Genomic DNA, 26,378 nt, shown 5'->3' with positions numbered 1-26,378 from the left:
CTCTGGTGAGGTAAATGACACCTGCTCCTGACCTGTAGTTGTTTAATTAATCATTAAATTATTCTTATTAGCTATTTATATTTTGTCCTTTGTAGGTCTTGAGTTTAATTAAAGAGCTATAAATAATATTTTCTGTCCTTGCCAGGAAAATCGCCATAATAATTAAGCTTTAAGACTTTTTATCACTAACGTTACTGTGGGCTTATATTTATCATTATTGTTGTGCAGTATAACATATACAATGACGGTAAAGTTACAGACAGATGTACTGATTCCTCAGGTGAGGTAAATGACACCTGCTCCTGACCCGTGGTTGTGGTTTTGATCAATATATTTCGCCTCCAGCGCTCTGGAACTTCATTCCCCATGAGGCTGCGCGGATTCTCGGCGCGTGAGGGAGTGGGTGATCGCTGAGGGTCGCGGAGAACCGCTTATCATCTTTTTTCGTTTTTAACCCAATGTTTCACCCAGCACCAGGCCAAGTAGACGAGGGAAGCGCTGATCGTCGACCCACCGCCTCGGTAAACTTTCAGTCAGATATGAGCGGCAGCGGGCGGCCCAGGACAAGCTCGTTCGCTGAGCCTCAGGGGGCGTCCGGAACCGCTGCTGCATCCGCCGGAACCGCCGCTGTCGTGGGGAGCAACGCAGGAAAGCCCGGGGTCTCGCAGGCCTCGGCGGACAGTTCATCTGCCTGCGCGAATTTAAAACTAGCTAGTGAGTATATAAACGAAGTTCTGTCAGTTGTGAATTTTTACTCGATTTGTCGTTCATATACTTAAACAACACACCCATGCGTTCGTGATACTGACAGCTATGACATATTTACGAAATTAGCACAGGCTAACCGATGAAAATTGTCTTGTTTTTTGGTTAAATTATTATTATTAAGTTACATATATTTAATGTAACGTTACCCTAAAACCTAAGCTGCGTAACTTAAGCACCCTTTCGGGCATTACAGAAAAAAAGTCGTCTGGTTTTACCATGGTACAGTGATGCTAATATGGTAAATTTATATAACATGATTTTTATATGCAATGTTCATTGATGTTATCATATAAAACGTGCTTCAAGGTATCATGGCCAAAAATATAACATGATTTAGCATTGTAAGAATGTTTAAAAACACAGTTTGCGTTTTAACATGAATTATGAGGTTTAGGATTTGAGATATTACCATTAATTTGAGAATAATTTCTTAAGGCTTTTTTATTGAATTGTTAAAATGATTTAAAAGATAAGCAACTAGGTTTTAAATGGGTAGTAATTACCTGTCCTGAGTCTCCTGTTGTCATAATGTCTGATGTGTGGGACTGCTCAGGGCTTTATTTTACATTATATGTTACAGCTATATATCATCGGATAACTTTGCAGTAGCTGATGCTTACTGTAAATGTTTATTTAAATTTTATAAAAAAAATTATAAAATAATGCTCCACATTCAAAAAGTAGTTTATTTTACATTCTGTATGAGCCAAAATACCATAATAATTAGGCATGAATCAACATAAATGGAAAACTAATAATATGAGACCACTTAAAAGTCTTGGTTTATTTGGGTGTATGTAGAATTTAGAGTTATGCATATACACTCACCAGTCATTTTGTTTGGTAAACCTTACTAGTACCGGGTTGGGACCCCCCAACCCCCTGCCTTCAGAACTGCCTATATCCTTTGTGGCTTAGATTCAACAAGGTAATTCCTCAGAAGTTTTGATCCATGTTTACATGCTCGCATCATGCAGTTGCTGCAGATTTGTCGGCTGTACATCCATGATGCGAATCTCCCGTTCCATCACATCTCAAAGGTGCTCTATTGGATTGAGTTCTGGTGACTGTGGAGGCCATTTAAGTACATTGAATTCATTGTCATGTTCAAGAAACCAGTCTGAGATGATTTACACTTTGACATGGTGAGTTATTCTGCTGGAAGTAGCCTTAAGAAGATGAGTACACTGTGTTCATAAAGCGATGGACATGGTCAGCAACAATACTCAGGTAGGCTGTGGCGTTGACACAATGCTCAATTGGTACTAATAGATCCAAAGTGCGCAGAAAATATCCCCCAGACCATCACACCACCACCAGCCTAAACCATTGATACAAGGCTGGATGGATTCATGCTTTCATGTTGTTGACACGAAATTCTGACCCTACCATCCAAATGTCACAGCAAAAATCAAGACTCATAAGATTGTTTTCCAATCTTCTATTGTCCAATTTTTGTGAGCCTGTGCGAATTGTAGCCTCATTTTCCTGTTCTTAGCTGACAGGAGTGGCACCTGGTGTGGTCTTCTGCTGCTGTAGCCCATCTGTCTCAAGGTTGGAGGTGTTGTGCATTTAGAGATGCTCTTCTGCATACCTCAGTTGTAACGAGTGTTTATTTTGAATTACTGTTGCCTTTCTATCAGCTCCAACTAGTCTGGCCATTCTCCTCTGGTATCAACAAAACATTTGCGCCCACAGAACTGAAGCTCACTGGATATTTTCTCTTTTTCACACCATTCTCTCTAAAGCCTAGTGATGGTTGTGTGTGAAAATCCCAGTAGATCATCAGTTCCTGAAATACTCAGACCAGCCCGTCTGGCACCAACAACCACATTCAAAGTCCCTTAAATCACCTTTCTTCCCCATTCTGATGCTCAGTTTGAACTGCAGCAGATCGTCTTGACCATGTCTACATGCCTAAATATATTGAGTTACTGCCATGTGATTGGCTGATTAGAAATGTGTGCACTTGTGGAAACTTTTTTTAAAGTTCTGTGTAATACCAGCACAGTGCTGCAGTCATGGTACCACAGCAAAGTTTCTTTTTTTTTAGATTTATTTTGGCCTTTTTGCCTTTTTTAGATTGGACAGTAATGAGACAGTAAACAAAGTGCGAGAGAGAGAGGTGGGTAGGGTGGGGAAATGTCCTTGAGCCTGGATTCGAACTCAGGACGCCCTGATGTGCTACTACACTATATGTCAGCGCTAACCACTAGGCTATTGCACCAACTGCAGGAAAGTTTCTTGATTATTATTATTATGGCAAGATCAGAGCATAGTTTCTAGCCATATCAGCCTAGAAAACAGCAACTTTTAATTTCAGAGACTAACAGAGATGTATTGTGGTGGAATTTGTAAACTATAATGTAAATGAAAATACAGCCAAGAGTTATTATCAATCTTTGCATAAACAGTAATGAGACAGTAAACAAAGTGATCCGAGCAATATGATCCGAGCCCGGCTATATCACAGTGTATTATGGAAATGTAATAGGCATATATGAAGAGAGAATGATGAATAGGGCGGGATGTCATTCCTACCGATTAATGTGCGTTTCGTGTAAAATATGAAAGTGAAGGCATACACTATTAGCGAGAGCTGTTCATAAAACAGGTATAATAAAATACCTTTATCTCAGGGAAATCACAGGAAGAGCTGAGTGATAAGACAGGTGTACCTAATAAAGTGGCCTGTGAGTAAGTAGAGTTACATTTTTGTGCTTTTTTTCTATAAACCTCTGATGACAAGTCTTTTAAATTGAAAATGAAATGATTTAGCGCAATTGATTCGTATAAAATAGAAAGTTGCCACATTTTCAGATGTTCATATTCATTACTGGATCACACAAAACAAATGTTTTAACCTTTTAAATCAGGAAAAACCCAAATTTTCAATCACAAGAAATGAAAACATTTCTTATTCCCAACCAGCTGTCACTTTCTTACATTTAAAAAAAAATTGTAAATAGCATTTTTTTTATTTATTTGAAATTTAGAAAATTAGTCAGACCTTTAGAAAATAAAACCAATTGTAACATTTTATTCAAAACTATACATTATAAAGCCACATGATTTCCACACTTTTTATTTATAGATTTGAAACGCTCGAACTAGCATCACGTTCTGAGTTGATTCAAGTTCATGACCGAAAATATTGTTGCTTCATTTACACCCAGGAAGCTCCTCAACTTTGTTTAATCAGATCTGCTGTCTGGAATGTGTTTCAGGAGACAGTGGGAAGGTGACCACAGTGGTTGCCACCCCAGGCCAGGGCCCGGATCGCCCGCAGGAAGTGTCCTACACTGATATCAAGGTGATCGGTAATGGCTCCTTTGGCGTGGTTTATCAGGCACGTCTCATTGACACTCATGAGTGGGTGGCCATCAAGAAGGTTCTTCAGGACAAGCGATTTAAGGTACGACACTTCCATACATATGTGGCTATGAGTACTTGTTGACCCGTTCAGTAGAGAAATGTCTTTAAAGTGTAATTCCTTTTTAAAGGTCCCATTAAATTAAAATAAAGTATTTTTAGTAAGTTAGTAATCTAATAAAGTAAGTTAGTATCAGTACTGTTAGTTTTGTGCACCAAAACTGTGATAAAATTGTAGTTTAGAAGATTTCAACCTGATATAAATATACAAAGTTTCCTAAATCGATCAACAATGTTTTTGACGTCACCTTATACTTCAGTTTCTCATCAACTGCTCTCTAATATCTGGCATGCCCCGCCCCCTTTAAGATGCTTCACATTTGATGCTCTCACTAGCAGAGCTGTTATAAAACAAAATGCTATTGGCTGTTTTTTAAAAAGGGAGGAGCTGCACTACGCCTCACCCTCTTTGCATTTTTCAATTGTGATTTTGTCAAACATTAAATAAAATAAAAAAAAATCACATTTCAAAGCACTTTTAATCACTGGGCTTTTAGGGTGCTTTCACACCTAAACCGAGAAACCTGTCTCGTTTGCCCAGTTAGCGCCATTTGGCATATGTGAATCCAGCAATCGTGCTGAATAAGGTGGTCTCGGCTCGATTAAAACAAACTCTGGAACAGTTCGATTGTCATGAAAAAGCATTATGATTCGAGCCCGGCTATATTACAGTGTATTATGGATATGTAATAGGCATATATATGGCTATATGAAGAGAGAATGATGAGTAGGGCGGGATGTCATTCCTACCGATTAATGTGCGTTTCGTGTAAAATATGAAAGTGAAGGCATGCACTATTAACGAAAGCTGTTCATCCGAAAATTGACCGAACCGCAGTAGTTTATCTGTTTTTTCTCTCTATAATGTAAAGCCTATAATGCATAATCCATCTGCTATGTATACTCTTACATTTGATCTATAGTGACTACGTCTATGGGTGTCACCATTAAAAATTAAACTTCAGCTTTTCGCTTATATTGTCTTATTGCTCATCGTCATAAATTAAAATAAGGATGCATGACAGCTGAGCGGGACTCTGCAAAATAAACCCTGAAACTCTGACCAAAGTGAGGAGAGTTTACTCGCACGTGACATGTTTTAGCTATTTTGGTCCGTTTAGAAACTTTACAGTGTGAAAGCGAACCGCACCAAGAACAAAGAGCAACAATGTAACAATTTTAATCCCTGTTTCGGAACAACTGAATCAATTCACAGGTGTGAAAGCACCCTTAATCATTTTCAGCTGCCTAATTTGGTCACTTGGTACTGAATTATAGCAGATTTTGATGCAAACGAGTAGAGCTCGACTCCAAGAAACCAACAACAAAAGATACAGGAATCATTTTTTCCTCTTTTTTTTTAATGCAAATAATACTTTGCACATTAAAAATAGTTTTCCCTACTGTCTGTAGATGTAATCAGAACAGATCTTTGAATCATGTATGGGTTATGATGACTAGAACGTAGAATCTGCAAAATTCGCAGAATTTTTAGGCCTTCATTGAGTCTTTTTATTTACATATGTAAATGTGTTAAACTTAATTATTCAGTATTTATGTTGATTTCAGTGATATTATTGAATAATGTGCAAATGTTTTTATGATATATTTACAATACAGTTTGTAAAGTCATATTCTCTGTCATTTACTACATATATTTTATGTGAAACTTGCTTTGTTTACAAACAAGTGGATCTAATTGGATTTTCTTTGTAAAATTTAAATAGAAGTTAGAAAGTTATTTTGTATTTCATTTTTTGTGTTTTATTTACTATACTCTCATAATCATTCCGCACGATTCCACAGAATAGCTATCTGGCCCTGGTTTTGACTAATTTTATGCAGTAGAACGATTTTTAAACATTGAGTCTTTATTTATTTATTTATTATAATTATATTATAATAATTTAGTTTTTTTCACCATTTATTATGATAGGATAGTGGAGGACAGACAGGAAAGCATTCGGAGCAGAGAGAGGGGAAGGATCAGCAGGAATTGAACTTGGGTCTTCGTGAGCACCATGGTGCTGTATGTTGCCGCACTTAACCCTTAGGCTTTTGGCTTTAAGCCTTTTTGATAAGACATGTTCATCACAAATTGTCTATTGTCCAAAGTACAGTTATCTTGGAGTCCAAAAAATTCAATAAACATCACGTTAAAAGGCTTAGGGTGCTTGTCCATTTTCATTTTCAGTTGCCAGTGGAAGCGCAGTGTTTTTAAAACATAGACAGCATGCATTTTATGCTCAACTTCAACACTCGCCCTTAATTAAAGGGATTTATTAATAGTTTTGTAATGCATTATATATAAAGGCTTCCTTTTGGTAATTGAAATGAAATGAAGATGAAGTAATATTGAAGAAAATACAAATAAATTAAAAACTAAAATATAAAAAAATCTTAACAATAAGGTAAAAAAGTACTGATATAAGTCTAATACTGAGAGGAAAATTAAATTATATAAAAAAAAAAGCTTATTTAAAATACAAATAAATACTACAACCCTAAAACTCATTATTTGCAAATTACTTTTATATAACTGTGCCCAATTTCTGTTTATATGAATGATTCCTGAAAATGAATCAACAGAAGCAGTTCGTTCAGACTTACTGGGACGACACTGATGTTTATAGGGCGTCTTGAGTAAAAAACCTTCTCAGTTGTAAAGTAATGTTCTGGTTTGAATATATCAGCAGTTTGTTTCCATTAGATGACTCCGCAGCTAACCGTTTACATGACCCACTTTTGCTGTCCACCACTACTAAAGTAAACACTGTGCCCTTGAACGAGGCACTTAAACCCAGGCTGAGAGGGATGGAACTGTCATGACTGTTTGCTTGTAAATATGGTGACGTGTTTTATCCCTGAGAGACGCTGACAGTGTTTTCCTCCATGCTTCTCAAGAACCGAGAACTTCAGATCATGAGAAAACTGGACCACTGCAATATAGTGAGGCTGCGCTATTTCTTCTATTGCAGCGGAGAGAAGGTAAACACCTATGATAGTTGTTGCATAATTCTAATTAAAATGATATGAGCATGTACATTACACAACCACACATTTTGTTTTGGTCTGTTTGTATTCCACAGAAGGATGAGGTTTACCTCAATCTAGTGCTGGACTACGTGCCTGAGACTGTCTACAGGGTGGCTCGACACTTTAGCAAGGCTAAAACCATTATTCCCATCTTTTATGTGAAGGTAAAGTTGACCAAACAAATGATCTCAACATCTTACAACAACAACAACACAAAATTTCTTTCATCTTAAGGAGATAGTTCACCTAAAAATAAAAATTCTGTCATCATTTATTCACTATTTGCTTGTTATAAACCTGTTTATTTACTTTATTCTGTTCATATATTGAGGAATGCTGGAAACCTATGCCTAGATTTCCGCAGATTTTTAGCACATTATGGATTCTGTTTATTTACTTGTGTAAATGTGTGCAAATTTTTATTTATTCAGTTTTTAAATTAATTTCAATAATATTCTTGAATAATATGAAAATATTCATAAGATCTATTTACAATACAGTTTGTAAAAGTAACATTTTCTGTCTTTTAGTAGAGATATTTGTTGTAAACTTCTAAGAGCCCAAAAAACCAGGGAGAATCTTTCGGTTGTCTTCAAAGCAGAATCCTTTTTAATAAGAAGAACTCTGCGTGGCTGTGGCGTCATCGAAAGCAAACTCTAAACTCCAAAGCAAACATTATACATTTTACAGCATGTAGGTGGGGTCAGTCATGGTGGGGACAGTCAAACAAAGCATCCAAATGAAGTCTGGTTGTCTGCAGGGTGCCATGCCTTCTCCAGGTCTGATCTCATCAGTATATAAGTACATCATTACAACAATGTGCAAATGATGTTCTGGAGACAGAGAAGACAATAGATACAGCCATGCTGTGAAACCGATAATTGCATCACTTTGGCTTAGCCTGTAGTCAGCAAGGCAAAGGTTAAATGTCCCTCCTAGCTGGCATGTCAATGAAATGATATAATTAAAAACCAAAGAATATAACTTTTCAGTTATACATAGATTATTGTTCATTTGGAATTAGATGATAGAATTTTATATTTCCACATATTATAAGAGAGACTTGCTTTGTTTGCCAAATAAAGTCGATCTAATTGGATTTGCATTGTAACCATTAAATAAAAGGTAAAAAGGTATCATTTTTTTATTTCATATATTAAGTTTTTAGTAACGATACTCTCAAAAATCATTCTGCATAAATCCCTAAATTTTTAACAAAATTCTGCTCAGAAATAGCAAGATATGTCAGCAGATTCTGTCTGTATGACCATTGACTTTCAATGGTATTTGTTTTTCCTACTATGGAAGTCAATGGTTACCGGTTTCCTGTTTTCTTCAAAATATCTTCAGAATAAAGAACCACTTGAGTTTTTCATTTTGATTTTTGGAGGAATTATACATTTAATGTGCCCAAATTATCAGTTTATGTAGATGTTAAACTTTATTCAAGTTGTTGGATATGCGGATCTAAACATGTGAGTTACCATGTTTAGCAATCACAGGCAGCTTTCATTTAGACTGAAATCAAGCACTACCTAACAAAAGTCTTGTCGCTTATCCAAGTTTTAGGAACAACAAATAATAGGTTGACTTCTAGTTGATCATTTAGTATCAGAAGTGGCCTATATAAAATGTAAAGGCAACTAGATTACACTTATTTTACCAAAACAAAATATGATCATGCCTTGATTTTTAACTATTTCATTAGGACAGGAAGGTCTGACTTTGCTTAGACAAAAGTCTTGTCACTTAACAGAAATGATGTACAGTATAGAATATAAAGTCATGCTGCAGTGAAAAAAGAGTTAATATTACGTATAACTCCCATGAGCTTAGAGGACTGCATCCATACATCTCTGCAATGACTCAAATAACTTATTAATAAAGTCATCTGGAATGGCAAAGAAAGTGTTCTTGCAGGACTCCCAGAGTCCATCAAGATTCTTTGGCTTCATCTTCAATGCCTCCTCCTTCATCTTACCGCAGACATGCTCAATAATGTTCATGTCTGGTGACTGGGCTGGCCAATCCTGGAGCACCTTGACCTTCTTTGCTTTCAGGAACTTTGATGTGGAGGCTGAAGTATGAGAAGGAGCGCTATCCTGCTGGAGAATTCACCCTCTCCTGTGGTTTGTAATGTAATGGGCAGCACAAATGTCTTGATACCTCAGGCTGTTGATGTTGTCATCCACTCTGCAGATCTCTCGCACACCCCCATACTAAATGTTACCCCAAACCATGATTTTTCCTTTATTAAACTCGACTGATAACTGTGAGAATCTTGGGTCCATGTGGGTTCCAGTAGGTCTTCTGCAGTATTTGTGATGATTGAGATGCAGTTTACAGATGATTAATTAGAACAATCTACCTTTTGCCATCGAATGAATACTTAAAAGTCAAGTTATTATTTGTTGCTCCTACAACTGGGATTGACGACAAGGCATTTGACAGGTAGTGTAAATGGTTATATGTTAGGTTGGAGGATTTTAAGAGCTCACAATCATTAAAATTGAATAATTGTCAGGCCTGGAGAAATGAAAAGAAATAAAACCAAAATGTTTTGGAATGGTTATGGACGTTTCTTTCATAGATATCTGTATAAAAGAATGTGTAGGTTATTTTCTGATATTGGCTAATAAGTGATCTGTGGCTGTTTTCTGGCACAGTTGGAGTTTGTTTTATATATAATTTTGTGTAATGCCAGGAACATCCTAACTTAAAATACCTTTGCGTGAGATCATGCAAAAAGGTTCAACGTTAACACGTGGTGAACACTGTGGTGTATTTTCTATTTAATTGACCCTTTGCTAAGCCCTGCCCTCCTTAGTTACTGTTGCTACGCCTGTCAAGCTTTTGTGTCTGGCATATACGTACAGTAGTATGACTAACGTTACTATGGCGAAGGTTTAAATGGACTATTACTCATATTATCTAGCAAAAAAAAAAGAAAAAGACAGCTGTGGAACATAACCTGCTTTGTATTTTTGTAGGAAACAGTTTAGATCTGTTTAGGGTAAGAGCTGTGTGAGTTATTGCCGTCGGTCTATGTCTGAATGTGTCAGGAATATTAAAACAAAACCAACTTAGCTCCGCTCCTTTAGCGCCCCTCACACGGCTTGATCCACGCTGGCATTTCTCCTCTTGGGTTGTTGGTTTTGAAAGGGGAAAAAATCCACCATCCTGCCCAAACTTTAAGGAAACCGGGTCGAAAGCTTGAAAGCTCGAAAGCTTGACAGAGCCGCTGTGCGTTGCTACAGTTGCCAAGCCACGATTGGTGGGTGGCGGTTTTTGGGAGTGGCTTAGTGAAGGGTCAATTGCATAGCCTGTCAATGATTTAATTAAAAATTGTTTCTGGTAAATTTGCAGGTATACATGGACATTAAGTATATTGGAATCCAGCATGAATATTTTCTGGAAAACCAATTCAAATAACCTACATGAATCTGAGCAAGAACCATGCTTTATGTTTTCTCTTAGGTGTACATGTATCAGCTTTTTCGCAGTTTGGCCTACATCCATTCCCAGGGCGTATGTCACCGAGACATCAAACCACAGAACCTTCTGGTGGACCCAGAAACAGCTGTTCTCAAGCTCTGTGACTTTGGCAGGTCAGTGATTTGTGTGTGTGTGTGTGTGTGTGTGTGTGTGTGTGTGAGAGAGAGAGAGAGGGAGCAGGTAGATTTGATGGGTTCTCAATTGTGTCCTTCTGCCCGCCAGTGAACATAATGTTCAGATTTAATGGATGCTGCACAGTAATACTCATTATATTCTGAGAGTACACCTTAGTCGGTGTCTAGATTTAATGTATAATTTCAGAGCGCTATCACCGCCTGCCTGAAGCCTTATGTAAAGTATATTTTCTGTTCTGATGTTAAACTTGTTCACAAATACAGTTGTTGTTGTTCTCCACGGATCATTGACGAAGACAATATGCATCCAGATATTCATGCTGCTGGTCAGATCGTCTCTGCTGTGATCCTTTGCCCTCCAGGCCAAACTCTGGCCTCTTTTCCTATTTATAAACACTCCCTTTTTCTGAGTTTTTAAAAAAAAAATTATGAGAACCACTTGATGCATTGTATGATGTGAAGAGGACTGTAATTCAGACCACATTTGTTTAATTTATGGCAATCTCAAGAGTTAATTTCGTGATTAAGGCACTTGATGCACTTTAGGTTATTATATTTTTTCGTTTCTTTTGTAAGAACATGAGCACTGCTCTCCGTATTCTTAAAAATGGACAGTCTGGCAGCCGAAAAAAGGCTTGTAAATTGCTACTTGGCTGATTGGAGATGCACATCAGACTGGAATAATCACTGTGTTTGGAAGACAAAGCATCTGTATTGAATTGTGCTTTATTCTGGATCCCTTTTCACAAGAGGTCTGTCATCCAGATATGTTTTAGGCCTTTTTTTTTACTATTTACAAAGCATTTCAGTGCTTTCCACGAGAAACACACTGCTTGTGTTTCGAGCATCAGTTTAACATACTGTCATGCTGGTGACAGATACATCTTGCATTATTAAAGTTCATCAATTGATTATTATTGATTTTGTGGAAACCGTCATGGCTAATCTGTATACGTTTGCGATTGATTTTTTTGTCTCTTAGTGCAAAGCAGCTGGTGAGGGGTGAGCCTAACGTCTCTTATATCTGCTCGCGATACTATCGCGCCCCTGAGCTTATATTTGGTGCCACGGACTACACCTCCAACATTGACATTTGGTCAGCTGGATGTGTGCTGGCCGAACTGCTGCTGGGACAGCCCATCTTCCCTGGAGACAGTGGTGTGGACCAGCTAGTGGAGATCATAAAGGTAAACAGGCATGTTATATATACCTGAGAGTCAAAGAGTTTTAAAAATAATTTGTGGGGTATTTTGTGCTGAAACTTCACATACACATTTCTGGGACATCAGTAATTTATTTTACATCTTGTACAAAGGGGCCTTTAATCAAATAAATGCAATATATATATATATATATATATATATATATATATATATATATATATATATATATATATATATATATATATATATATATATATATATATATATATATATATATATATACCACAACCGTGTTGATCAGCAGTGTATTATTTCAGCTCCGCATTCCTCACTGTTGTTTCTGTGATTCTGCTCAGGTACTTGGAACCCCCACAAGAGAACAGATCCGTGAAATGAACCCAAACTACACAGAGTTCAAATTCCCACAGATCAAAGCTCATCCATGGACCAAGGTGAAATCTCACACCCCCTATCTGACTCACATCTGCAGCCAAAAAGCCATGAGGTTTCTGTTAGCGGTGATGCAAAACTGCCTTATAAATATTCTCAAGTAACCATTTCTGACAGCTTTTGGCAAGTTTACTGTTTGTCCTTGTCAAGAACTGTCTTCTTTGACAGGAAACAAGCATCTGACTGACTGACATCTGCAAAGATTTATTACAGCATTTTTCAATATGGGCTGTTTTTCAGGTTCATTTGAAATGATTTTATTTAGGCCTCACATTTTAGTACACAAGACTATATTTTTAGTTTGCTAAATGTATGTATGTGTGCATGCTCATTTGTTTTTATTTTTAATTTAGTGACTTTTATTTATTTATATTTATTTGATTGATTTATATTAATTAATAATAATAATATTTAATATTTTTTATTATAATTTATTTATTTATTATTTGTTTATTTAATTTATATTTATTATTATAATTAATAATAATAATAATAATATTAACAATTATTAATATTTATTATTATTATTTATATTTATTTAATGTAATTTATATTAATTAATTAATAATAATAATATTTAGATATTCTTTTTATTATTTATTTATTCATATTTATTTACTATTTATATTTATTAATAACAATATTTAATTACTTTTTATTGTTATTTATTTATATTTATTTAGTTCATTATTATTTATTTAGTAATAATAACATTTAATTATAATTTTTATATAATTTATTTATTTTTATTTATTGTTTTCATTTATATTTATTAAGTAATAATAATAATAATATTTAATTATAATTTTGATATTTATTTATATTTATTTAATTAATTTATATTTATTAAGTAATAATAATACTAATAATAATATTTAATTATAATTTTAATATTATTTATTTATCTATATTTATTTAATTTATTTATATTTATTAATTAATAATAATATTTTTTTTCTATTGTAAATATGGTTAACTTTACAGGATTTGTTGCTGTGTGAAAGAAAAAAGGTGTTTAATATTAAGTGTTATAAAATTGGTATAAAACATATCTAATAAATTATATTATAAGTGTAAATGTTTTTAGAATATTTTGTATGAGCTATCAGTAGCCAATATTTTTTTACATTTATTTGAGCATTTATTAAATAGTTTTTTATTTTTATTTTATTTATTAAATTACATTTATTGAAGTCTTTTTACATTAAGTAGTTTCTTTTTTTTTTCTTCTAAACATCAATATTTTGACCAGATGTGACTTGAGCTACGTTGATGATAAAAAAATAGTACCTATAGTAAGAAACTTACTAGTGGATTGAGTAAAAACTGGCCTGTTAAATAGTGTTGGGTCCATGATATCACATTGAATATTTGTTTTATGTGCAAATACTGCAAAACTTTTGTTTAAACAGTTTAGATTTTCCTTCAACACATTATTAAACATAATACTTGTAATAACTAATTTCTTATGTCTTTGCTATAATGACAGTTTATAATATTTTGCAAGATACTAGTATTCAACTTAAAGTGACATTTAAAGGCTTAATTAAGTTATGTTAACTAGGAAAGTTTGGATAATTGGGTAAGTTATTGAACAACAGTTTTTTTTTCTGTAGACAATTGAAAAAATAATAATATTGACCTCAAAATTGATTAAAACAAATTTTAAACAGATTTTTTTCTATTTAAACTTCAAAAGAAATCAGACTTTCTCCAGAAGATGAAATAAAATAGGAAATACTGTGAAATTTGTTAAGTGTTACTTGGAAATTTTTTCAAAAGAATAAAAATTTCTCAGGAGGGCAAATAAATTTGACTTTATAATTTCCACTGTATATATAATCGAGTTCATTTTCAGAGAATTCAGTCTTTTTTTAATCTTTCATTGTTTTCTCTCATATCTCTTTCTTGCAGGTGTTTAAACCCAGAACTCCTCCTGAGGCGATCGCGCTGTGCTCTCGGCTGTTGGAGTATACGCCAGTGACTCGGCTGTCTCCGCTTCAGGCTTGTGCTCATGCCTTCTTTGACGAGTTGCGCCAACCTGGCACCCGTTTGCCCAGCGGCCGAGAGCTGCCTCCGCTTTTCAACTTCACCACAACAGGTGAGTTTCCCTTCATGCGCATCCTCAAAAAAAAACATCTCACTGATTGAATGCAGATATCATCTATCTCAACAAAACAGGGTTTCACATGATACGTAAAAGTTTTAGCTTAATCTTGCTCAGAAGTTGATCTTTCACTGTATTTAGAAATCTTTGGAAACTTTAGAAATCTCTCCCCAGTGGACTCATTTATTAAAACTAACCTACAGTTTTTACTTTAAACTGCCTTTTGTTTACTGCCGAACAATTTTTTTTGCTCTGATAAAATATTGGGTGGCACGATGGCCCCGGCTGGGCCAGTTTGCATTTCTGTGTGGAGTTTGCAGGTTCTTCCTGTGTTGGCGTGGGTTTCCTACAGGTGCCTCGGTTTTCCCCACAGTCCAAAAATGTGAACTATAGCTGAATTAAATAAACTAAATTGGCTGTAGTGTATGTTTAAATGTGTGTATGCGTGTTTCCCAGCACTGGGTTGCAGCTGGAAGGGCATCCGCTGCGTAAAACATATAATGGATAAGTTGGCGGTTCATTCTGCTGTGGCAACCCCTGATAAAAAAGGGACAAAGCAAAAGGAAAATGAATAAATGAATGAATGAATGAATGAATGAATGATTAATAAAAATAGTATATCCAACGCCGTCTACAAATGTTAGCCATTCACAACAGAGGGTATTTACAAAGTTTGAGGTCTAAATGATTTTAAAAAAAGGTTATTTTAATTAAAAAAACTAAATTATAAAAATGAGAACACATTTTTAAAATGATTTTATTTCATTTGTTTAAATTAAGTTTTTTATTCAGCAAAGACACTTTAAAGAGAACCTATTATGCCAAAATCACTATTATAAGAGGTAGTTTAAACAGTCGTGGCAACAGCTGAAAATAACCAGTTTCTAATAAAAACTGTCAACAGAAATACTTTGATTGACATTCTCCTTTTGTACGTGTCATCAGAGGGGGAAAGCCCTGCACATTAATGACGATCTTTCCCTCATAAGCGTAGGACATCTGGTTTTTGAATCTGCCACTATGCTGACACACTGGCATTTGTAGCTCCGCCCTTTTTTGAAAAGAGCACAATATAATTTTTCATTTAAAGTGACAGTCCCCAAAACAGCACAATTAAGATCAAAGCCTAAAAGGGTCAGTTTCAAAGAGTTATGAAACTTTATTTGGGTTTTTTATTTTGAGCTGAAACTTCACATAAGCACTCTAGGAGCATGAGAGACTTATTGAGCATCTTGTAAAAAGGGGCATAATAGGTCACCTTCAAAGTGAAAAAAATGAGAGTGAAGATGTTTATTTAAATGTTTTATATATATATATATATATATATATATATATATATATATATATATATATATAGATAGATAGATAGATAGATAGATAGATAGATAGATAGATAGATAGATAGATAGATAGATAGATAGATAGATAGATAGATAGATAGATAGATAGATAGATAGATTGATATAGATTAAGGCTTTTGTTCAGCAAGGGCACTTAAATGTGCAGTATGTAAGTTTGACACCCAGTGGTTGAACTAGGTATTGCATTTCTGCATCAAACCACATGCAAGCGCAGGTTACCAGATTGAGGACCAACAGGAGCAAACCATTGAGCCTAAAGGCTGATTTAAGGCTAATTAAAGTCGTGTTCTAAATAAAAGCAATGGCACGTGATAGAAGGAATATTTTCCTTATTATAATAAGTTTAAACAGCTGAAATTTATATTTTAGAAACAGCTTCTATTTCTTGCAGCTGAACAACAGGAAACTTTGACAATGATCACCTCAGGTAAACCTCATGTGCCTTATTCAGTGTTAAATGCTTATGACGTGATTTTTAATGCCATTTTACATGATATTTATTGCCATACTACTGAAAGCAGCAGCAGATAGTTCAGCTCAGATCTCGAAAAAAAAGCATTTGAAATTGAACTTCAGAACTGTGACTCAGTGTAAACCAACACATATCAGTGATTCAGCATGTACATTTAGTAGTGATAAAGAGGTTTAATATGTATGAATTAGATTATAAACCTTACCGTTTGTTTGAGTGCAGTGAGTGCACTATTCTGTGCTTCTGAATGGCTACATCTAAATTTCTGTGTTTCGTCTGATGCAAACAGCAAAATCATCTCTGCAAATTTCAGCACTTACCGTGTGTTAAGACATGAAGTAACAATATAACCTGCTCACCTAATGATTACGTTCATAAAATTTATACTATTTGCTAATTAATAACCTCATGTGGAACTCTGAATCTGGGTCTCATTTCGGAATCTGCTTCTGTCCTCCGCAAATCACATTTCGGTCATGGATTTTACGACTTTAAGAGCCTTTCTGAGGGAATGAATGAAATACGCTGTTATCCACAAAGGCAACCCGGGGTTCTGAAATATAATGGGCTAAACTGGCATTGGGCGGGTTAAAAGAATCAAAACAAAGATGCATGTTCCAGCACGTAACACAATTTTAGACCAGAATGACTTTAGCACAGTTTTCCAGATAAACAAGAATGTTCACGCATGTTTCTTAAATATCTGCAAACGTATTATAGTATTTTTATGCTTTAGAAGAGTCAAAAACTTACACACAGCACCTTTAAAAAGATCAAAAGTGACAGTGATGACATTTAAAAGAGGGATTGTTTGTAAACAATTGCTTTTATATAAAATGATTCTCATTTAATACTGAAAATAGTTTGCAAAACAAATGTTATGAATCACTATTAAACACTGATGAAAAACAAGATGACAGTAAGAAATGTTTATCTCAGTATAACTGTTTTAATGCATTTGCATTTAAATAATTATTTCCTTTCAAAAGCTATATAACTGTCCCAATGATCCCAAACTTTCCACTGGTGGTTTATTTAAATAAAAACTAGCTTGGGTTTTCTTTTGTAATTTATGCACCATCGTGTTACTATGCATCTTTCAATGCACATCTATGTGTCTATAGCAAAAGGGAGAAGCTGAAGAAATGTATTAGTAAATAATTTATGTTAGTCTGTTCCTCATACAACATTACATGAGTTCAGAGACATTTGGACGACTTTGTAATAATTTGATGAGGCCTTTTATGTCCTTTTTGAAGCTTAATTCCCGATATTTAATTGCACGGACAAGAGGAGCCAGTACAAATCTTTCTTTTGATCCACATAAGAAGTGAAGAAATACAGATTTAGAAAGACGTGAACGTGTGTAAATTATGGCTGAGTTTTAATTTATGGATGAACCGTTCCTTTAATTCTACAGGTTAGAGAGCGGGCAGTGAATGATCATGTACAACTAAATTACAACTACGTTTGATGAAATAAACCTTGACTAACATAACTGGACTTTAGGGAAAAAAATGAAAGATTACAGCCACGCTTTAGAGGAGGCTGGCAGCTTTTTGTTACTGCTCACTGATATTCAGTCATATTTTATTTAATGCATTTAGTTTATTTTTTACCAGCCCAGGGATAGCGTGTGAATCTGAGCATTTGATATTTCTGCTCCGTTGTTTGTTCCACTTGGAGATCTGTCAACAGAGTGTGTTTCTCTTTATTTCAGAGCTGATGATTCAGCCGCAGCTCAATTCCACTCTCATTCCACCGCATGCCCGCGCACAAACCGTAGCATCATCCAACGGTAAAGCTGTTATCCTTCTCACTGACAACATTAAATCATAAGTGACCTCATTCACTTAATGTTAATAAACTCCTCTTGTCGTATTAGTGTGCACGATTCACCAATGCATTTAGTAACACTTTACGGTTAGTTAACGTTGTACCTCATTAGCTGTCATGAGCAGACATACGAATATAAATTAGAAGCATCTATTATTTTTTTAATGTTCAACTAACATGAACAATAAACATCCATACTTTTAGCTAACGTTAACAAAGATTAATGAATACTATATAATGTTATTTAATGCATTAATGTGAACCAATAGTAAAGTGTTACTATGCATTTATTCTATTGAGCAAAATGCTTTTTTATTGTGTTTCATGGACTAGTAACTTTCCTTGCTTTTGATAATTCCTTATGTAAGAAATGCACCGATGTGAATTTTAGGACTGATAACCGATAACCTTTACATTTGGAGGCCGATAACCAATGTATTAACCGATAAATATTTTTAAATGTTCTATTTTTGTACGGCGAGCAACTTATTTTATTTAAAAAACTTAAAATAGCACACTCAAAGCTAACAAAAAAGCAATAATATCAAAATTGTGATTATATAAACCTATATTCATTATTTCCAGAGATGGCAAAAGTACACACATCCTTTACTTGAGTAGAAGTACAGATACTCATGCTTAAAAAGACTCTGGTAAAAGTTGAAGTACTGACTACACTTTTGTACTTAATTAAAAGTAAAGAAGTATTGCCCGAAAAATATACAAAAGTAAAAAGTACCCGTTTAAACCACAGGCCCAAAGAAATGCGGTTTAGGTGATTAATATTTCAACTAAACTGGCAGAGTATAAGTGCGTGTGTGAATGTGTATGGGTGTTTCCTAGTACTGGGTTGCAGATAGAAAGGTATTCGCAGTGTAAAACATATGCTGGAATAATTATATATTTATTCATAAATTGCCCAGTATACTTACATGTGTTGTTGAAAAATATTTGTTAAAAAAATATTAATTGAGGACAACAGTATAGCCCTATGTAAAATCCATAGGCAGATAAAAAAATCTATAAAAACTGAAAAACAGCATAAATTCTGTATTAGGAAAATAAACTTATCAGAAATAAACCGTGATGCATCATTTTTTTAAATAAAGTATTTGATTGTTTTAGTACTAAATGTACAATCTTTACAGAAAAACACAAATTTTCACGATATTAGATTGAAAGACCAGAGAAGCCTGTGCAGTCAGAAGTGGACGAAAGGCTTAATCAAAAATGGCATGCTTTTGAACTGGAATGTGTATCTCTTGTCTACCTGTGATCCGAACAAGCAAAAGTCGTCTTATTCCCGTGTAAACAGGGCAGCATTGGTGATGTTAGATTCGCCCCTCTGTCACATCTGCGTAGTCATCTTAGCCTTTCTCATAGTAATCTTCATGAACTAGCCCACGTACAGAGCGCGATAGCCTTGAAAAGACCATGCAGTGCAGCACGCAGGCGCACAATGAGGAGAAATAGACTGACTGCATCAAAACTGTGTTCACATTACGCAATGACCAGAAATAATATAGATCACGCTACCAAACACATGAAAATGAAAATAACGACCGTGGTTTAAAAAAATGTAAGAAGTAGAAAGTACAGATATTTGTGCAAAAATGTAAGAAGTAAAAGTAAAAAGTTGTCAGAAAAATAAGTAGTGGAGTAAAGTACCGATACTGTAAAAATCTACTTAAGTACAGTAACAAAGTATTTGTATTTCGTTACCTCCCATCTCAGATCATTTCACATAAATCAGCATGCCAAAAATAGATTATTTTCTTTTCTACGCATAGCAAATTAACATGCGACTTGACTGTTGCATAAAAATAAAAGGGTAAAAGGACAAAAGTGGATTTAATCAACAAGTTAAATAAATATATTTTAAATAAAATGAAAACGAAAATGAAAGAACTAAGAACTAAAACCAGCTGAAATGTTCTCGAATAAAAAGAGTTACAGTAATGTACAATTGTTTGTCATTAGACATTTTTTTTTACTGCACTCCTTTAAGATTCTCTCGTGCTTACAAGACAAGAAGTTCTGTATTTTTCATATCAGACCAATAACGATAACAATAAAAGTAGCATTTCTCTGCCGATATCGATATGGCTGGCGATATATTGTGCGACCCTACCTCATGTAATGTCTGACTTGATTAGAGCCACTTAATACCTTTTATTAGAGTAATGTTTTTCTGTAGTTTAAAATTTTTACTTTAAGAATGCCATATCATCAGAATCTGGATTCACATCAGCATAGCTAAATAGTTATTCTATTACATGGAGCTTCAAACACCATTGTTTCCTCATTCTCATATAAATACTGTGAGTGTGAAGTCCCAGTAGAAAAAAAGACAATAGGGTAAAGGCAGACGGACATTTAAGTTTCTGTAACCTGGTTAAAACCCTTCCGGTGAACTGTGTCATCTGTTTTTTATAAAAAAAATCAACGATCTTCACTTTCTGATTGATATTTGATTTTAAAGTGGGTCTCAAAATGTGCAAGAAACACTGAATTAAATTTCATTTTTCCGCCCCATATCATTAAAAACGAAAATTTGTTTTGCGGCAGTATTTTCAAAGCGAGTTTCTGCTCTCCCTACTGATCTTGATGTCAAGTGCATGTCTTGTTTTACGCTTTAACAAGTAATTGAATGCTTATATCTATAAAGCTGAGTAAATTGCTAATACATTACAACATTGAGGCTATAAAAAGAACTGTATAAAAGTGAATAAAGTCACATTAACCGTTCACAAGTTTATCGGTAGCGGAAATAACACAAGCTGTCGGAACAATCGGAACAACCCTGACTGTATCATTGCACATGGGTTCACTAATATGCACAATCCAGATTAAGTTTGATTGGCCTTAACATTTTCTAGTAAGTTTACAGCAGTGATCACCATTTTTCCCATATTTTTAATTTTATCTAAAATTTTATTATGCTTACTATGTATGTGGGACTCTTATTTTGAAAACGGTTAGGGCAGAGGGACTAAAACCCAGCGAGCATCACAAGTTTTTGCATTGTTTTCTATTAATTGCTTAGCAACATGGACAATCCAGTTTATACTTCTCACTCAGCCATCTGTTTACATGCACGTCAGTATGCAAAATGCAGGATATATGGATTGTACATTTATTCAGCACCACTCCGAAGAGGTAGAAGGTCTGTTTAAATGCATCTTTTGTTAGTTTAACAATGTATATTGTGAAATTTCCCATCCTAAATATGAGCAACCCTGAGCTTCTGATTCTAAGGGTAATTTCTATGGTTATTTATAATAAGCATATGATACCATTTCTGCAGAATTGTTTCACTTGCCTAACCCACAAATCTACTATGTGGATATAGAGAACATTTCTTTGAATTAATGCACTACTTGACTGTTTAGGTTATTGATTTTATGTCCTTCTTTTATTGTAATCAATGTTGAAAACAATGTTTTGCTGCTTAATTTTATTTTCCCCTCAGGACAAATACAACATTTCATTAATTTAAAATAGAAATCTTCTGTAACATTATCAGTAGCTATGTTTCTAACCACATATAAAATAAATGATGTAAACGCCAATATTGCATACATTTTGAAAATAAAAAGCTGACGCGCATAATTGAGTAGGATAAACTTTATATTCAATAAGATAAAATGTGCATAAACTACAATGGAAACACTTTTACCGAACAATTTCTAGCATGCGCATTAAAAAAAGTCATGTTATAATGGCGCAATGTCACTGAGTGGTACAGTACGGTACGGTATGGGTCACCTTTATAAGGCTTGCGTTTCCACTGCCTAAAGGATACCAATAGTTCATTACTAACCTTTCTATGAACAAGATTTGATTATAACTGCAGATCAATGATGCGCAAAATAACCTACTGTAACGTCTGCGATTATATCAAATAAATAAATGAATAAATACAACATAAATGAACACTTACAGACCCTTACAGTCTTCGATAATCCCTCTCGTGCTTGTCCGTTTCTGAAAGAGTCGAGTGTCGGCAGCACTTCAATAATCACGCGCACGTTATTATGACCAGCTCAAGAAGTTTGTTATTTCAACTATAGAGCGAAACCGCTTTGGCCTTGTAAACAACTTCTTCTTGGCTTTGTGGCTGTTCATAAATACGACGACAAGGTTTGTTTAAGCTCGGGTCAACCTTGGCTTCTTGTTTTATGTATATATTATTACGGTGTAATGTCTTAGCTGTGTATTTAAAAATGGCGCTTCATTTGTTTTAATTTTTCTCGCTTGTGCATGACCGAGTGACGAATCTCTGTAAACCAATAGCATTCAAGTTGAGTATCTTGCTCCGCCTTTTGGTACCCTTTTGTTGAGCTAGGTACCCTTTAGAAAGGTACCCAAAAAGTAGTACCGTACGGTTCGCTTTTTGGTACTATTTTGATGGTGGAAACGGCAATAAAACCGCACTGTACCATACCGTACCATTTAGTGGAAACGGTCCAAAAGAGATCATGTGCACATTGTAAAACATCGTAAATGTTATTTTGGTCATTCTGAAACGCCTTAACCGTTTTAGTATCAGTATTATTAGATTATTAATGACCTCCAGAACTGTCCAGAGCGTCTGCTCCACGTCTCGCGCCTTTAAACACTACCACGCATTGATTGCGTATCAGCATTGTCTTCTGAGGCGCAAGTCGTTTATTAAATAAAGAAAAGATTCATGCTGCTTCTCCTACTGCTGCAAATTCCATTTTTACTGTTGATACTTGGAGCAAAATAATCAGGAAGTGACGATTTTATTCTCTTTGATGGAAACGCTGATTTAGTCGCACGTCTTTTATGCAATAATCCAGTTTTGCGCCTAAATTTCATTAGCATTTTTAGATGGAAACATAGCTAATGTCTCTACTGACACTTTTGATCAGTTCAGCACAAGTAACCATTTGTTTCAACTTTTGAATGATGGTGTATTTGTCATTTTACGCATTTAATACATGCAAGATTTCTGTTTTGCCAATTACACTGACAAATGCCATATTTAACGGTTCTCTGTGTGTTTTGTCCTCTTTCTCTTCTCATCCAGATGGCTCTGAAGGCTCCGTACAGCCCGGATCTACCCTGACCAACAGCACCTGAGACTCATAAAAACCCACAAAACACACCACAGCATCTGAGCCACCACAACACACACAAACACACTCACAGTCTCACACTCTCAATACCTCATCCACGGCTTCTTGCTCCACACATTTACAGACCGATTCAGGAGTCACTGCACACAGCCCTGTGTTTGCTGACTGTTGGTCAAACATACTGTACACACACACTGCCATGTACACGCAACCGCAAACAGAGTAATACCGCTAATATGTGCTTCAGATAATAGAGGTAGTCAGTCTGAGGAGAGCTCCAAGCGGCTGCGTAGAAAAGCTCACGTGCATCCATATTGTGTGTTTTGGCGCTCAGATATGATTGGTTATCAGTGGCTAGGGGCGGGTCCTCTAATTTTACTATTATTTTAAAATCTTAATTTATTGAAATCGTCATTTACGGTGGATGTTTCCCCTTGAACGCTCGTCTTTTTCGTCATTATGCGAGGTCAAATATGTTTTGAAGGGGAACAAGCTGTCATTGTAGATGATGCATCTTGTTGTAAGTGTCAAAGAGGCGAGACTTAAACGTGGTGGTTTTATACAGTTATTTTATTGTATTTTTTAAAAACAGGAGAATAATATCTTTTTTTTTTCTGGTAATTATATTTATTATTTTAATTCAACCACTCATTCGGACGAACTTTTGAGAAGGCATACATGTAATAATTCCACAGAGCAGTTTGGGGAAACGTTCGACATTATTGTTGACCACAAAGAAGGGAAGGAACGATGTATGCAAGCCAATAGCATATTCATTTTATTGTACCGAACTGAAGTGACTTTATATTCCTGGATGTTTAATTATCATTAGCTCTTAATGATGCTCCAGGTCTAGGCTTAATTTATGCTTGTGAGATTACAAAGTCTTCTTCCGTTCAAAGTCATTTTCAAACGACGGTCTGAAGACTCCACCACGCATCATAATTCAGTGTTTTTTCCGTTTTAGCAATCATTTTTATAGTACATTAAGCTATTCCTACCATTTGAAGGCCTTTGTGGTAGAACAATACTAGTTTGTGAATCAGCACATGAGTTCTTAACGTCAGATGGTCAATCATATCGATTTCTTTACTTGAGAACATGTCTGTTAGTAATAAACTCTATTCTGAGGCCCTCAGGAGCCCTACTTCCATCTTTCCTTGTTCCTGCTGTTCTTCTGTTTATCTTGTTCGGTGGGTGTACATTCATACACTCTTCTATATGTAAATATAGTTTGGCTTTTAAGCCCTGTGTAAGATGTAAATACTGTGCCACTTCTGTTTCTTTTCCGTCTATGTCTTTCTCTCCCTTCATCTCTCTTGGGCTGTCTTTTATAAGTTTCCAAATAACCGTTAATGTCTGTTTTGTTTGTCCTAAACAGTATTTATTGCTTTGCACTGTAATGTTGAGGCTGAAAGTTTCAGTTTTTTTTTGTGAAATACTGCTAAATATACACTCGCTGGCCACTTTATTAGGTACACCTGCTTGTTACCGCTAATTTCTAATCAGCCAATCACATGGCAGCAACTTAATGCATTTAGGCATGGTCAAGACGATCTGCTGCGGAGGCGGATGGGCTACAGCAGCAGGGGATCACACTGGGTATCACTCCTATCAGCTAAGAACTGGAAACTAAGGCTACAATTCGCACAGGCTCACCAAAATTGGACAATAGAAGATTGGATAGACGTTACCTGGTCTGATGAGTCTCAAATTCTGCTGCAACATTCGGATGGTTGGGTCAGAATTTGACGTCAACAACATGAAAGCATGAATTCCTTCTACCTTGTATGAATGTGTCAGGCTGGTGGCGGTAGTGTAATGGTGACGGGATATTTTCTTGGCACACTTTAGGCCCATAAGTACCAATTGAGCATTGTATCAACGCCACAGCCTACCTGAGTATTGATGTCCGTCCCTTTATGAACACAGTGTATCCATCTTCTGATGGCTATTTCAAGCAGGAAAATACGCCATGTCAGTGAGAATTGTCTCAGACTGGTTTCATATCAATGAGTTCACTGTACTCAAATGGCCTCCACAATCACCAGAACTCAATCCAATAGAGCACCTTTGAGATGTGGAGGAACGGGGATTCGCACCATGGATGTGCAGCCGACAAATCTGCAGCAACTGCGTGATGCTATCATGCCAATATGGACCAAGATCTCTGAGGAATATTCCCAGTACCTTGTTGAATCTCTGCCACGAAGGATTAAGGCAGTTCTGAAGGCAGACGTGGGTACTAGTAAGTTGTACCTAATAAAGTGGCCGGTTAGTGCATCTACATATTGCGTACTGTATGTCAGTTCATAAGCTCTAAAGTTGATTTTTGAAAGCAAACCTCAAGGTTCATGTCCAATAGGGTCATGTTGATCTTTGTTCTCCGCTTGGCAATTGGAGCACATTTTTTGTAAACGTGCACTAGAAGCCATGCTCATATGGTCTGTTTTCATGAATTAAACGGCTGCTTGAAACACTGCAACTCTTTGTGGCGCTTCTTGCCAATCTGGCGTGAAGCCTCAAAGACACGGGAAATGTGTTTACTCTTTAATCGGACATCTGTGAATCAAGCCCACAGCATCATGTATGTGTGCTCTTTGAAAAATGTGAGTTATTTATTTTATTATAGATCTATCTATATGTGCAATTGGCTTTGAAGTTTATTTTCCTTCCCTTTAAGGCTTGTTCAATGAATGGAGAGCAGCCTGCAAAGTCTCTTCCTCTTCATTGCACTTGTAATCCTGCCTTCCCTTTAGTCTCTGCCTTAAACCTGCCATGCAAATGTTAGCTTATTACCTTTTTTTTTTTTTTTGGTTAATTGTTGGAACTTTCCGCCTCAATGTTCTGGCCCTGGGGAATCCTGTCCCGAAACAAAGAGAGAGATGAATGGAGAGAGCTTGTCAGAATGAATTGAACTCGTTTAATAAAGTGACGAAACTGACTTTTAGAGGCAATGATGATGATGATGATGATGTGTGTGTGTGTGTGTGATTGTTTTAAGTGGTTTATGAGGAAA

General features: G+C 35.5%; 1 protein-coding gene across 4 annotated transcripts; it reads left to right on the top strand.

Annotated features, from left to right (window-relative positions):
- The first annotated feature begins 318 nt into the window (after nt 1-318).
- On the top strand, nt 319-26,316 carry gsk3aa (glycogen synthase kinase 3 alpha a). 4 transcript variants are annotated; one of them, XM_087294605.1, is made up of 11 exons: nt 360-714; nt 3,996-4,183; nt 6,137-6,229; nt 7,105-7,188; nt 7,290-7,400; nt 10,714-10,844; nt 11,848-12,052; nt 12,385-12,480; nt 14,393-14,579; nt 18,139-18,216; nt 23,311-26,316. In XM_087294605.1, the coding sequence occupies exons 1-11, from the start codon at nt 459-461 to the stop codon at nt 23,361-23,363; spliced, it is 1,482 nt and encodes a 493-aa protein (XP_087150731.1). In that variant the 5' UTR covers nt 360-458; the 3' UTR covers nt 23,364-26,316. The 4 variants fall into 4 exon arrangements, with proteins under 4 accessions (NP_001038386.2, NP_001352463.1, XP_087150731.1 ...); NM_001044921.3 differs by lacking the exon at nt 6,137-6,229 and having other exon boundaries at nt 319-714; XM_087294606.1 differs by lacking the exon at nt 18,139-18,216.
- The last annotated feature ends 62 nt before the right edge of the window (nt 26,317-26,378 follow it).

The sequence above is a fragment of the Danio rerio genome, chromosome 19 (genome assembly GCF_052040795.2).
Source record: "Danio rerio strain M-AB ecotype USA chromosome 19, GRCz13ab, whole genome shotgun sequence".
NCBI classification, from domain to species: Eukaryota; Metazoa; Chordata; class Actinopteri; order Cypriniformes; family Danionidae; genus Danio; species Danio rerio.
The sequence above is the reverse complement of the archived record's forward strand: the minus strand, read 5'-3'. Positions and strand labels throughout refer to the sequence as shown.

Excerpts from the sequence above, each read along its gene's own strand:
- gsk3aa (XM_087294605.1), top strand. The coding sequence starts at position 459 with ATGTTTCACCCAGCACCAGGCCAAGTAGACGAGGGAAGCGCTGATCGT. Across the intron at positions 7,189-7,289 it reads TCTATTGCAGCGGAGAGAAG|AAGGATGAGGTTTACCTCAA; the intron begins GTAAACACCTAT and ends TGTATTCCACAG. Across the intron at positions 12,053-12,384 it reads AGCTAGTGGAGATCATAAAG|GTACTTGGAACCCCCACAAG; the intron begins GTAAACAGGCAT and ends GATTCTGCTCAG.